We start from the raw sequence: 12,424 nt of genomic DNA, 5'->3' as shown, positions 1-12,424 counted from the left end.
ATAGGTGAGGTTTTAAATGATTACTTTTCATCGGTGTTCAATATGGAGGAGGACGATGTAGGTGTAGAGATCAGGGAGGGGGATTGTGACATACATGAACATACTGGCATTGAAAGGGAGTAAATATTAGCTGTTTTAGCGGGCTTACAAGTGGATATGTATCCCAGGCTGTTATGTGAGGCAAGGGAGGAGATAGGGGCTTTGACACATTTTCAGATCCTCTCTGGCCATGGGAGAGGTACCAGAGGACTGGAAGACAGCAAATGTGGTACCATTATTCAAAAAGGGTATTAGGGATAACCAAGTCATTACAGGCCGGTGAGTCTAACATCAGTGGTTGGGAAAATATTGGAAAAAATTCTGAGGGACAGGATTAATCTCCACTTGGAGAGGCAGGGATTAATCAGGGATAGTCAGCATTGGTTTGTCAGGGGGAGATCATGTCTAACTAACTTGATTGAATTTTTCGAGGAGGTGACTAGATGTGTCGATGAGGGTAAAGCAATAGATGTAGTATACATGGATTTCAGTAAGGCTTTTGATAAGGTCCCGCATGGGACACTGGTTAAGAAGGTAAGGGCCCATGGGATCCAGGGCAATTTGGCAAATTGGATCCAAAATTGGCTTAGTGGCAGGAGGCAGAGTGTGATAGTCGAGGGCTGTTTTTGCAATTGCAAGCCTGTGACCAGTGGTGTACCACAGGGATCGGTGCTGGGACCCTTGCTGTTTGTAGTGTACATTAATGATTTAGACGTGAATATAGGAGGTATGATCAGTAAGTTCACAGATGACATGAAAATTGGTGGTGTTGTAAATAGTGAGGAAGAAATCCTTAGATTTCAGGGAGATAAAGATAGACTGGTAAGATGGGCGGAGCAGTGGCAAATTGAATTTAATCCTGAAAAGTGTGAGATAATGCATTTGGGACGACTAACAAGGCAAGGGAATACACAATGGATGGTAGGACCCTAGGAAGTACAGAAAGTCAGAGAGACCTTGGTGTACTTGTCCATAGATCACTGAAGGCAGCAACACAGGTAGATAAGGTGGTTAGGAAAGCATATGGGATACTTCCCTTTATGAGCCGAGGCATAGAATATAAGAGCAGGGAGGTTATGATGGAGCTAGATAAAACACTAGTTAGGCCACAGCTGGAGTACTGTGTACAGTTCTGGTCGCCACAGTATAGGAAGGATGTGTTGTACTGGAGAGGGTGCAGAGGAGATTTACCAGGATGTTGCCTGGGCTGGAGCATTTCAGCTATGAAGAGATACTGAAAAGGCTAGGGTTGTTTTCCTTGGAGCAGAGAAGGCTGAGGGGGGACATGATTGAGGTGTACAAGATTATGAGGGGCATTGATAGGTTAGATAGGAGGAAACCTTTTTCCCTTAGCGGAGGGGTCAAGAACCAGGGGGCATAGATTTAGGGTAAGGGGCAGGAGGTTTAGGGGGGGATTTGCGGAAACATTTTTTCACCCAGAGGGTGGCTGGAATCTGGAACGCACTGCCTGAAGAGGTGGTGGAGGCAGGAACCCTCACAACATTTAAGAGGTATTTAGATGACCACTTGAAACGCCATAGCATACAAGGCTACGGGCCAAGTGCAGGAATATGGGATTAGAATAATTGGGTGCTGTATGGCCGGCACGGACACGATGGGCCGAAGGGCCTGTTTCTGTTCTGTATAACTCGATGACACAGCCAGTGTCCCAAACTCCTCCATCACCATACCACTAGCAGGCAGACCCTCCAGAGGTGGTGATACAATGGTATACAGCCTGGAGGGAATGGCCCTAGGAGTCCTCAACTTGGCTCCAGACCCCATGAAGTCTCATGGCATCAAGTCAAACAAGGAATCCTCCTGTTGATTACCAACTAACACCCTCCCTCAGCTGATGAATCAGTACTCCATATTGAACACCTCTTGGAAGAAGCACTGGGGGTAGCAAGTGGACAGAATAGATGGGGGACATGAATGTGCATCACCAAGTGGCTTGGTAGCACCGCTACTGACTGAGCTAGCTGAGTCCTGGAGGTCATAGCTGTCAGACTGGGCCTGCAGCAGGTGCAGAGAGTGCCAACAAGAGGGAAAGGTCTGTATCTCTTTTCTTCCTGCCCATTCATGTATCTGTCTAGATACATCTTAAAAGACGCCATCGTGCCCGCATCTACCACCTCCGCTGGCAACGCGTTCCAGGCACCCACCACCCTCTGCGTAAAGAACTTTCCACGCATATCCCCCCTAAACTTTTCCCCTTTCACTTTGAAATTTCACTTCAGGAATTATCACTTTTTTGGAAGGGCTCAGTCAACATGACATTCAGTTGCTTTTGCTGGGAGTCTGTTCCACAGAGCTTCTACTCTATGTGGGAGAGGAGAAGCAAGTAGAAATTTCTTCTAATCTCTACATTTATCTGCATTAAAATCTATCTGCTGGTCTCCAGATAGGCTCTGTTGTCCAGAGCATCTTTTGTTTCCTGCTCATTCTTTGTAGCAAGCCATAAGGAGTTGTATTCCGATATAAGGAAGAAGGACTTGCATTTACATAGCAGCTTTTATAACCTCAGGACATCAGAAGCACTTTACAGCTAGTGAAGTATTTTGCAATGTGAAAATGACAAGATTGCTTTACTGATGTTGGCTGAGGGATAACTATTAGCCAGGACACTGGGGAGAACTCCCCTACTCTTCTTTGAAATAGTGCCATGGAATCTTTTAAGTCCACCTAAGAGGGCAGACGGGACCTCAGTTTAACGTCTCATCCGAAAGATGGTAACTCCGACAGTGTTGCACTCCCTCAGTACTGCACTGGAATGTTAAACTATATTTTGTGTTTAAGTCTCTGGAGCGGAACGTGAACTCACAAATTTTTGACTAAGAGGCGAGAATGCTATCACGGAGCCACAGTTGACACCATATTCAAATGGTTTTCATTTGTCATTATATGTTAATTAAAAATCAGTATTCAATTACTAATTACTTGCAGTAAAACTGGCACAATTTGTAGTTTTACTAGGTTTATCTTTGCTTTCAGATTTTAATGAAGCAGTACCTGAAACAGAGAGACTGGACAGCAAAGTACTAAAGACACGAGCTCATGTTTCAGGCAAAGCAAAGCGACAGCGCCCCTCTCGGTCTAGGGTGCATGACAGTGTCAGTTCAACTGATGGTGATGACAGTCTTGAGCGGAAGGTAAATACAACACCTCTCTTAAGAATCATGTACGTTCTTGAATGAGGCTTCAATTCAATTAATTCGTCGAGAAACTGTAAGACTTGTAAAAGTTTCAACTTATTCTTTTATCCACATTTTACAGTAAAATCTTGTCTTAACAACACTGTTGTTGTCTTGGGACTGCAGCCAATGTTGCCAGTGGGATTGTAAAAATATTCCAAGACTTTATTTCTCGAATTGGAGTACTGTATTGAAAAAAAATGTATGTTTATTAACATTGTTCTGGGAATAATTTTCTTTTAAAATGGCATCATTAATGTCTTGCAGCAGGTACATTTAACATTCAAAAACCCCATTTTTCATCAACAAGACATAATGTTTTGCAGTTGAGCTCATCAGTTCAACTTTCATATGACAGTTAAGATAATAGGAGCATGAGGGTTCTTTTGTTTTGGGTTCCCCACCCCGACTCTAGAGTTCAGCAACCTGAAGCTGTACTGCGAAAAGTTAGGGACGAAGATCATGTTCAGAACTCAAATTAAAAGATAGAATTCCACATCTACACCTCACTTGGAAAAAAAGAGTGGAATACTGAAGTGCACAAATTTCATAGAATTCTCCAGCAAACAGGGTGGCCTTTGTGCCTATCCTGGCTCTGTGAAAGAGCTCACCACTCTGTCCCATTCTGCTGCACTTTCCCCATACACATAAAAATTTTTATTTTACAAGTATTTATCCACTTCTCTTATGGATTTTGTTCGAATTATTGTTTCTGGTAAATGATTCCATGCCCTAACAATTATTTAAAAAATAAAATCTCCTAACCTCTTTCTTTTTTCGGGGAGATGATCTTAAAAAAAAAAAATTGTGACCTCGAGTTATGACTCACTGATCAGGGGACAAAGATTTTCCTTATTTACTTTATCAAAACCATGTAATTCTGTACACTTATATTAAAATTCCTTGTAACTTTAAACAAAAACAGAAGAAACTAGAACCACATAGAGGCAAATCAGTATCTGTGGAGAGGATAGACATTCAATGTTTTGGGTGGGAATCCTTCTTCAAAATTGAGATGGACAGGCATATTTATATTTATATGATCATCAAAGAGGAACTTATATAGTAAAATAATAAACAGCCAAACAAACACAGGGAGGAAGCATGGAACAGATCATCTTAGTTAAACAATAAAAGCACTAAAACATTAAAGAAACAAAGGCCATATTTGCAGGTTGTGTCAGGAAAACCTGTTGCACAGAGGCACCAACACATCAGGGAGCCAGTCATGGCAGGCCCATGATATTAGGTGAGCCCGTAAAAGGATGCGCTCTGAGAAGGGCACACAGGTGCCATTGGGGGTGCACAGCTTGCAGGGAGAATGTTCAGTACACTCTCAAGCAGTGCAGGGTGTCGTCATCCTCCTGGCAATGCAGGGGCATAACAGGAGGGGGTAAGGCTTCCAGATATTATAGGGAGTCCACCTGAGCACAAGGAAGGCAATTGCTGATAACGGGAGCACGATTCTCAGATTTTGGATGTACTGACGATGGGGAGCAACATCCTCCACAAGAGATGCAGAGCCCCGGTATGAGGAGGGCAGCAGACAGGATCAAGGGGCAGGAAGGCAACAGAGGTCATACCCTCAGCATAGGATCTACCAGCAAAGACAGGAGCTACCTTGAGATGTCGGAGAACCAGTGCCACAGGAAACTACGGCTCTCCAGTGGGAGTTTGTAGGTCATAGGGACAGTGCATTGTCAGTCTAACATGTGTTTATGCTGAAATGTTCCAGGAAATTCTGGTTCATAATCTCTAAATTTCAACAGTATTGTATAAGCTTTCATAATATTTCATTAATATTTAAGGAATCTGAAATGTGTGAAATTTACCTTTTTATTGAACTCCAAACCAAACAGGCCTGGTAGATTCTGTGAACCAAAAGTGCCTGCTCTTTGGACAACCTATGGTCTGTCTTTACCAATGCTACTCTTAGCTAGCAGCTCAAAAGCATGTGGTAATTCTCCCTCTTTTTTTCCTCCCTATGGTGATGCTGCAATGATAAGGAATTTGGTGGAATGGAGGGGTTCTATCTGTATCTCTGCACTCCATGGAACCCAATTGCATCATTCCAACCATGCCAGCAATTTGGATTGCCATTTTCTATGCTGTTCAGAAACTCATTTGCATTCTGTATTTCTCCCTTATTTGAAATAAAAGCCTTTAGAAAGCTATGGAAGTCCCATGCACATTTCCAGATCCCCATTGCCAACATCCTTGAGGACGTGCTCACCAGCATCTGATTCTGGAGCTTCTTCATTATCTCCAATAGCCAGCAATACAGTCTTCACATTTGATACCACAGTGGAAACTCCAGTTCTGGGAGAACATAAGCAGCGAGTTTTGAAATCATCAGAGCAGCCTTCCCAAGATTCTGTGGGAGGGACCCCAACCTCATCGCCTTCAAAATCCTGCCACAATGCTACATTGCCTCCATTGCATCATGTGGACAAACAATGCAAAATGAGAAAAGCTGAAGGTATGATATTGTTCACAATTTCTTAGTTATCTAGTCTCTGCTTTGTAGTCTAGTTATTGTAATAGTAGAAGTTATTACAAATGTATTAAGAGTAAACCAGTAACTGCCTAAATGTCCATAATGCATCAATCCTTTAATATTTACTTTATAAAGATGACCAGAGTAATTTTAAAAAGTTAAGTTTTTATTTTAAAGATATCTAATGTGGATGTGATGGTTTATAATTTTTAAAGCTATTTAATGGCAGTAATTCCATGTTGTCCATTTTTGACAAGTTCATATGCATTTTCTTCATGGGTGTTATTGACCCAATTCTGAAAAGAGTAAATGGGAGCTAAAGATTCTGATAGTGCAGGTGATAGGTAACAATCCTATAATTGAAATTACCAAGTTCAAGTGGGTGTAATTTGCTTTGTTCTATTGCTATGTTAACAAAGTAGTTTTAAGAGAGAGGACCATTTTCTGTGTTTCATCTAAAATAACACTCTTGTTTCCAGATGACAGTAGAGCTATTTCTTCACCAAAGAAAGTCAGTCCTCCTATGAGCCAGAAAGAGAACACAGAGCAGAAGTTTGCTGACTTTGGGTAGGTTCTTATTTATAATCCCTCAATACAATATGTTGCTCTTAATTTGAAGCTGCTTAATGCAAATTATCCGTTTGAATTGACATAGTATAAAACAAAAATCCTATGCTGGTTTATTCAAACCTTCACAGCGTCACATTTGGAGTGTTAGGACCGTTTACCCATTTGTAATTATATACAACTTGATTTCCTGTGGTGTTGCATATAGGGGTGCGTTTTTAACTTTGGGAGATGGTGTAAAACTTGCAATACTGAATTAGCCACTCATTATACACCCCACCCAATTTTCTCCTCCAATCACTTCAGTGGAAAGGAAAATCGGTTGTGGTACATAATAGGTGATCAATTTGATATTGCCCATTTTACACCATCACCCAATTTTAAAATTGCCCCCTGGTGTCAAGACCAAGTCAGTTGGTGAGAAGATTGGTGAATGGAAGGAGCTCGATGGGAAGAGAAGAGGGTGGAGGAGAGGGTATATTGACAGATGAGGAGTGAGGAGGGTGATTAGGGGAAGAGGGAATGTGCGAAGGATAGGTAAATGCTGATGGGGCAAAGGAGGTTGCACGAAGGTTGGAAGTAAAGAGGCAGAAGTGGGGGAAAGAAGGAAGATCTTTCAGTCAGTGCTGGTGGTGATTTTCTAGGGAAGCATTCCCTGGTCATTGTGGTATGGGAGCGCAATGGAATGGACCGAGTTAGACAATTTTTCCACAAGTCAGAGTCAGGGAGGCCAGGGCAGAAGTGGGTGCATTATTACTGAGTAGGTGACCGACGGGGGCTGTAAGGCTGCTCGTTGAGGGTGAAAATGTAAAATGATGATCAGTTACTGGGGTCATAAATTCCTGAATGGAGAAGAGTGCCCATGGGGTGGAGGTGATAGTCAGTGGTACTGGTAAACAAGTCTCAGAATTCTCTCAGGGATATGTCGCTCTGTTGCTCATTATATGATGGGAAGAAAGGCAATGTTTGTGAGAGGGGATGTGAACGAGCACCTTTAAGTTGCACAGTGCTTTTGAGAGGTGGGGAGGAGAATATCAAGGGTTGAGACACAATGCTGCTCACTGTCGGCCATGAAAGACAAAGCACAGTAGCAGGGGGAGGGCAGGAGGAATAACCTCCACTGAGCAGTCCACTGAGCAATGAAGGCAATGGAAAACTGTGAAACTGTACAACAGGGAGGAGAGTTAGACGTTGTTCAAGAGTACCTAAATGAAAAGGAAACGCATGGATCCATGAAGCTTGCAGTCAGGTACCTTGTCTTTATCAAAGTCCAAGGGAGATGTTGGAAGTCAGGCAGACCAGCACACTGGCCTCATGGATACAGTATTGGGCAGAGAAGGTAAGGGAGAAAGGCATGAGAGGCAGGTGAAAAGCAGATGACACAGTGGTTTTTAAACCTAATTACTTAGCTCCTTTTAATTATCTGTACAGCATGGCTGGTGGATATGAGAACAGTAATTAAAGAGAAGTAAACTGGCCCATAGTAATGCTTGGTGGCCATAGCCTACAACTGCATGCAGACCCTTTTCATAGTTAATTCTACCTGAGATTTAACTTTGAAAACCCCTGTAGCAGTGCCATCGATCCCACTAAGTCCAGAGTGAGTTTGCTTTAATATAATTCTCCATTATATAGCCAGTTTTTTTTTCAATTCATTCTTGGATAGTGAACATCGCTGGCAAGGCCAGCATTTATTGCCCATCCCTAATTACCCTCGAGAAGGTGGTGGTGATCTGCCTTCTTGAACTGCTGCAGTCCATCTGGTTCAGGTACACCTGCAGTGCTGTTAAGGAGGGAGTTACAGGATTTTGACTGAGCGACAGTGAAGGAACGGCGATATAGTTCCAAGGCAGGGTGGTGAGTGACTTGCAGGGGAACTTGCAGATGGTGGTGTTCCCATTCATCCGCTATCCCGTTCTTCTAGGCGGTACTGGTCACGAAGTTTGGGAGTGCTGTCGAAGGAGGCTTGGCAAATTGCTGTCGTTCTTCTTGAAAATGGTACACACTGCTGTCACTGTGCGCCAGTGATGGAGGGGGGGAATGTTTAAAGTGATGAATGGAGTGCCGATCAAGCGGTCTTCATTTTCTTCGATGGTACCAAGCTTCTTGAATGTTGTTGGAGCTGCACTTGTCCAGGCAAGTGGAGAGTATTCCATCACACTCCTGACTTGTGCCTTGTAAATGGTGGACAGGATTTCGGGAGTCAGGAGGTGAGTTACTCACTGCAGAATTCGCAGCTTCTGACCTGCTCTTGTAGCCACAGTATTTATATGGCTGATCCAGTTAAGTTTCTGGTCTCCCCAGGATGTTGATGGTGGAGGATTCAGTGATAGTAATGCTGTTGAGTCTCATGGGGAGATGATTAGATTCTCTCTTGTTGGAGATGGTCATTGCCTGGCACTTGTATGACACGATTGTCACTTGCCACTTAACCAGCCCTAGCCTGAATGTTGTCCAAATCTTGCTGCATGTGGGCACAGACTGCTTCATTATCTGAGGAGTCACAAATGGTACTGAACACTTCGCAATCATCAGCGAACATTCCCATTCTGACCTTATGATGAAGGGAAGATCATTGATGAAGCAGCTGAAGATGGCTGGGCCTAGGACACTACTCTGAGGAATTCCTGCAGCGTGTCCTGGGGCTGAGGTGATAGCTTCCAACAACCACAACCATCTTCTTTTGTGCTTGGTATGACTCCAACCAGTGGAGAATTTTCCCCCTGATTCCCATTGAATTCAATTTTGCTAGGGCTCCTTAATGCCATACTCCGTCAAATGCTGCCTACCAGCTTCATCCCTCATCATTTTTGCATTTCATTAATACCTCCGAGGACACCTCCTCTCCTAATTGGGCTGCAGAGTTGCCGGACCTCTGATTGGGCCTGCAGCATCGAGAGCCTGCTATTATGGATGGCGAGCGCGGAGATGGTCAATTAGGAAGCTGTCTCCTGGAAGATTGTGCTGCCAGTCTCGCTGCCGGAAAGTGTGAGCTCAGAACTCCCATTTGGTCCCAATGTCGGGGTCCCAAAGCCAGCGGGAAAATCCAGCCCAGCACAGGTTACCAACATATGAAATTGATGTGCAGGAAAAGATCAGCTGGTCCAGCAAGTCTGCCCTACACCATGATGGCTGGAGCATTATGACAATACTTGCTGTCTCTTTCCACCCCTTCCCCTGCCCCTCTTCTCTCTCTCTCTCTCTCACACACACACACACACATATCTATAAAGACACTTACTTTTTAGATAGTGAGATCTCTGCTCTGGTCAAAAACCAATCTAGATCCCTACTGTAGCTGTTTTCTTATTGTATTTCAATGCTGAGACTCTACCATATAAAATGCATTTATCAGGTTATTTTTCTTGTATGTAACTCTAATTTTGTAAAATTAATGAATTATTAACTGTATATCATGAAAATTCAGGTTCTATCATCTTTAGAACTAATAACAGCTTATTTATTTTGTAATGTATTATAGGATTCAATCTCAAAAAATATATAATAAAGGGAAAAAACAAAAGGACAAAGAAAAAGAAACCAATAGATTCTCATCAGGAAGCAGGTATAGTGCAGTACAATCAGCTAACACCCCCTCTTGTTTTATATTGTGTGCGACCTATTCGTTTAAGTTACATTTTTTGCATGGCAGCTTAGAGGCTGACTTGTGCTCAGGCTGCGCAGGAACCTCCACGCAGCTTAGAGAGAACATTGCAATCCACCAAAGATTTTGTAGTATTTTCACCTTCCAAGTTTTATAAAACTTGATCTCTCATTCAAAAAAGAAATTGCATTTTGGTCAAACCAGTAGCGCTGTCCATGCAGATGAGAGTTCCAACTTCTGCCCAGGAGGATTGTTTAATTCAGGGGACAGTTCTTAAGGTGATGGTGAGATAAAGACGAGGAAATGGAAAAATATTTTTGAAAGCTAATCCATTATTCATTCCTGACAGTGATTTCTTTGAATTATAAATGTTTTCGGGATCACCAAAAGTGAAAATGCATACATTTTTGCACCCTGTACTAAAGATTCCAAACATGGTTACTATCACTGCAGCAAGAGTCTTGATTGGATTTTGTCTTGTAATTTAAGACATCTGGAAATTTCATGCTCATCTTCAATGCCTCCTCACTGTTCACATCTATAAAATAATGAACAATAATTCTCACATTATCACCCTATTTAAACATACCACAGCTAACTATTACATTTTGAGGTGAATTTAGAGAGACCTCAATCCTGGAACATGGATCAGATAATTGTGCATGGTAGTCAGTATACCTAATTCATGGCACTTCCTGTTTTCCAGTCATTATTTTTAATGAACGAAATTCACATGTGCCGCGGATCTAATGGGCAGACCTCCTCTTCTCTGATCTGCGCAATCGGCAAACAGGGCTCTTCTCTATTACCTTGCCTTGCAAAGTATAACATGATTTCTTTGCCAAGTTAAATCCTATTCTTTATATTTACTACTCAGTTGATGTACTATTTTATTTATGTTTAATGTCTTTTTAATGTTTTCAGAATGAATATTTCTTCAAAAAAATTCTGGTAATCAAAAAATTATTTTTCTACCAGCACTTTTCAGTCAATACTTCAGTTAATCAATAACGGAGAAGGAAAACTTAGGTGAAACACTCTGTTCAAAGTATCCTTTAATTTCTAAAATTAATCTACGTAGTGATCAAAATGTTTGAGTTTTGTCTGAACAGAAATATCAACATTCTCAAATGCTGAGAAACACACAAGATTGGGCCTTCCCTCCCTTTTAAGATATTTTGTGATGTCACTGATGGGAAGTATTCCAGAGTTGCTTGATTGCAATTAGCATGGTAATCACTGTAAACCAACCTGAGCACTGATCTAGAGTCACAGCCCCAATGAAATCGCACTACTGGCTGAGAAATTTCCAACCCTAAATAGCAGTGCCACTTCCCAGGATTCTACAGCCATATGGGGTTCCTGCTCCCATTGTTTGCAATGGAGCTATTCCATGATGCCTCCCATCATTGATAACATGGAGCTGCCAAACTGAAAGTGAACTGATCCCAGCAACTAAGAAAAAGTTTTTTTTTTAAATACACTGTGACCAAATTTTAGTGAGCACCTTACCTTTCTCCATAAAATGGGAAAGAGTACTTTGAATAAAATTTCTCCCCTTAAAATGTGATTATTATTCCACATCAGCAACAAGGACTACATTAAAAAGCTCAATTTTTCCTGCCATTGTGTTACTACACAGTAGCATCCCTACAGCTCAGCATTGCAGTGTGCCTGCAAGGAAGTGAAGCCATTTTTAATGCCACAGCTAATCATTGCTGTCATTTGATGTTCCATCCATATGCTGCATGGTAATGTAGAACTGTATCTCTGTGCTGATCCAAAATCCATGTAGATGGTTCACACCATCAGGTTGGAAAGTTGTCGTACTAAGGCCTGCAAAATATAATTGGTGGGTACGGCCAATCAGGGTACAGTGCCTTTTGATCAACCCAACTTGCCTTTTTTCATGCAGTGCCATTGAGGACATAACTGTAACTGGGGCACTCTGATTAACAATTTAATATTACAATTAATCCAGCATTCACTGACAGCATCATTGGGTCTGATGCCATAACTGAAAAGCCTCTACATCCACTTGCCAAAGTGAGGTCTTGCCTCTCTGACTTCAAATGCAGGAATCTCAGCAGGTGGGTACAGAGCATTTCTCATGCAATCTGACCTGACTGGCAAAGGTCATCCTTCTTTTCCGATGTGTCGAGTTAGAGAAACTACTGTTCGAAAACCCGTCTGTACCAGTAATAATGCTGAGGGATGGGAAAAGTGCTGAACAATTGCTTCATGAAAACTTAGGTGCCAGTAGAAAAAAATTGACAAAACCAGTCAAATATTGATTGAAAGATCAAGGATTCAATTTACTTACCTAGATAATTTAAATCAGCTGCTGCCATAGCTGATTCCCTAGCAACCCTGATGATTTGGTGCCCTGTACATCTAAATGTTGGGAAATAGCCTGCAAAATGGACACCTCTTATCTGTGATAAAAGTACTAACTTTAGAGGGAGGTTTTTTTGCTGATGCTTTGGAAAATATCAATAGTCATGAATGCCTGCGTTAATAACA

The 12,424-nt window shown here is 42.1% G+C and overlaps 1 protein-coding gene across 10 annotated transcripts in view; it reads left to right on the top strand.

Annotated features, from left to right (window-relative positions):
• Nucleotides 1-12,424, top strand: part of ppp1r9a (protein phosphatase 1, regulatory subunit 9A) — a 358,146-nt gene that overhangs the window by 309,569 nt on the left and 36,153 nt on the right. For all 10 annotated transcript variants that reach the window (XM_068009859.1, XM_068009863.1, XM_068009853.1 and 7 more), the window contains exons 12-15: nucleotides 3,034-3,191; nucleotides 5,394-5,712; nucleotides 6,210-6,297; nucleotides 9,779-9,862. In XM_068009859.1, coding sequence (XP_067865960.1) covers nucleotides 3,034-3,191; nucleotides 5,394-5,712; nucleotides 6,210-6,297; nucleotides 9,779-9,862 — 649 coding nt within the window. The remainder of the gene's footprint in view (nucleotides 1-3,033; nucleotides 3,192-5,393; nucleotides 5,713-6,209; nucleotides 6,298-9,778; nucleotides 9,863-12,424) is intronic.

Source organism: Heterodontus francisci, chromosome 2 (genome assembly GCF_036365525.1).
Source record: "Heterodontus francisci isolate sHetFra1 chromosome 2, sHetFra1.hap1, whole genome shotgun sequence".
Lineage (NCBI taxonomy): Eukaryota > Metazoa > Chordata > Chondrichthyes > Heterodontiformes > Heterodontidae > Heterodontus > Heterodontus francisci.
This window is presented reverse-complemented; position numbering and strand designations above follow the sequence as displayed.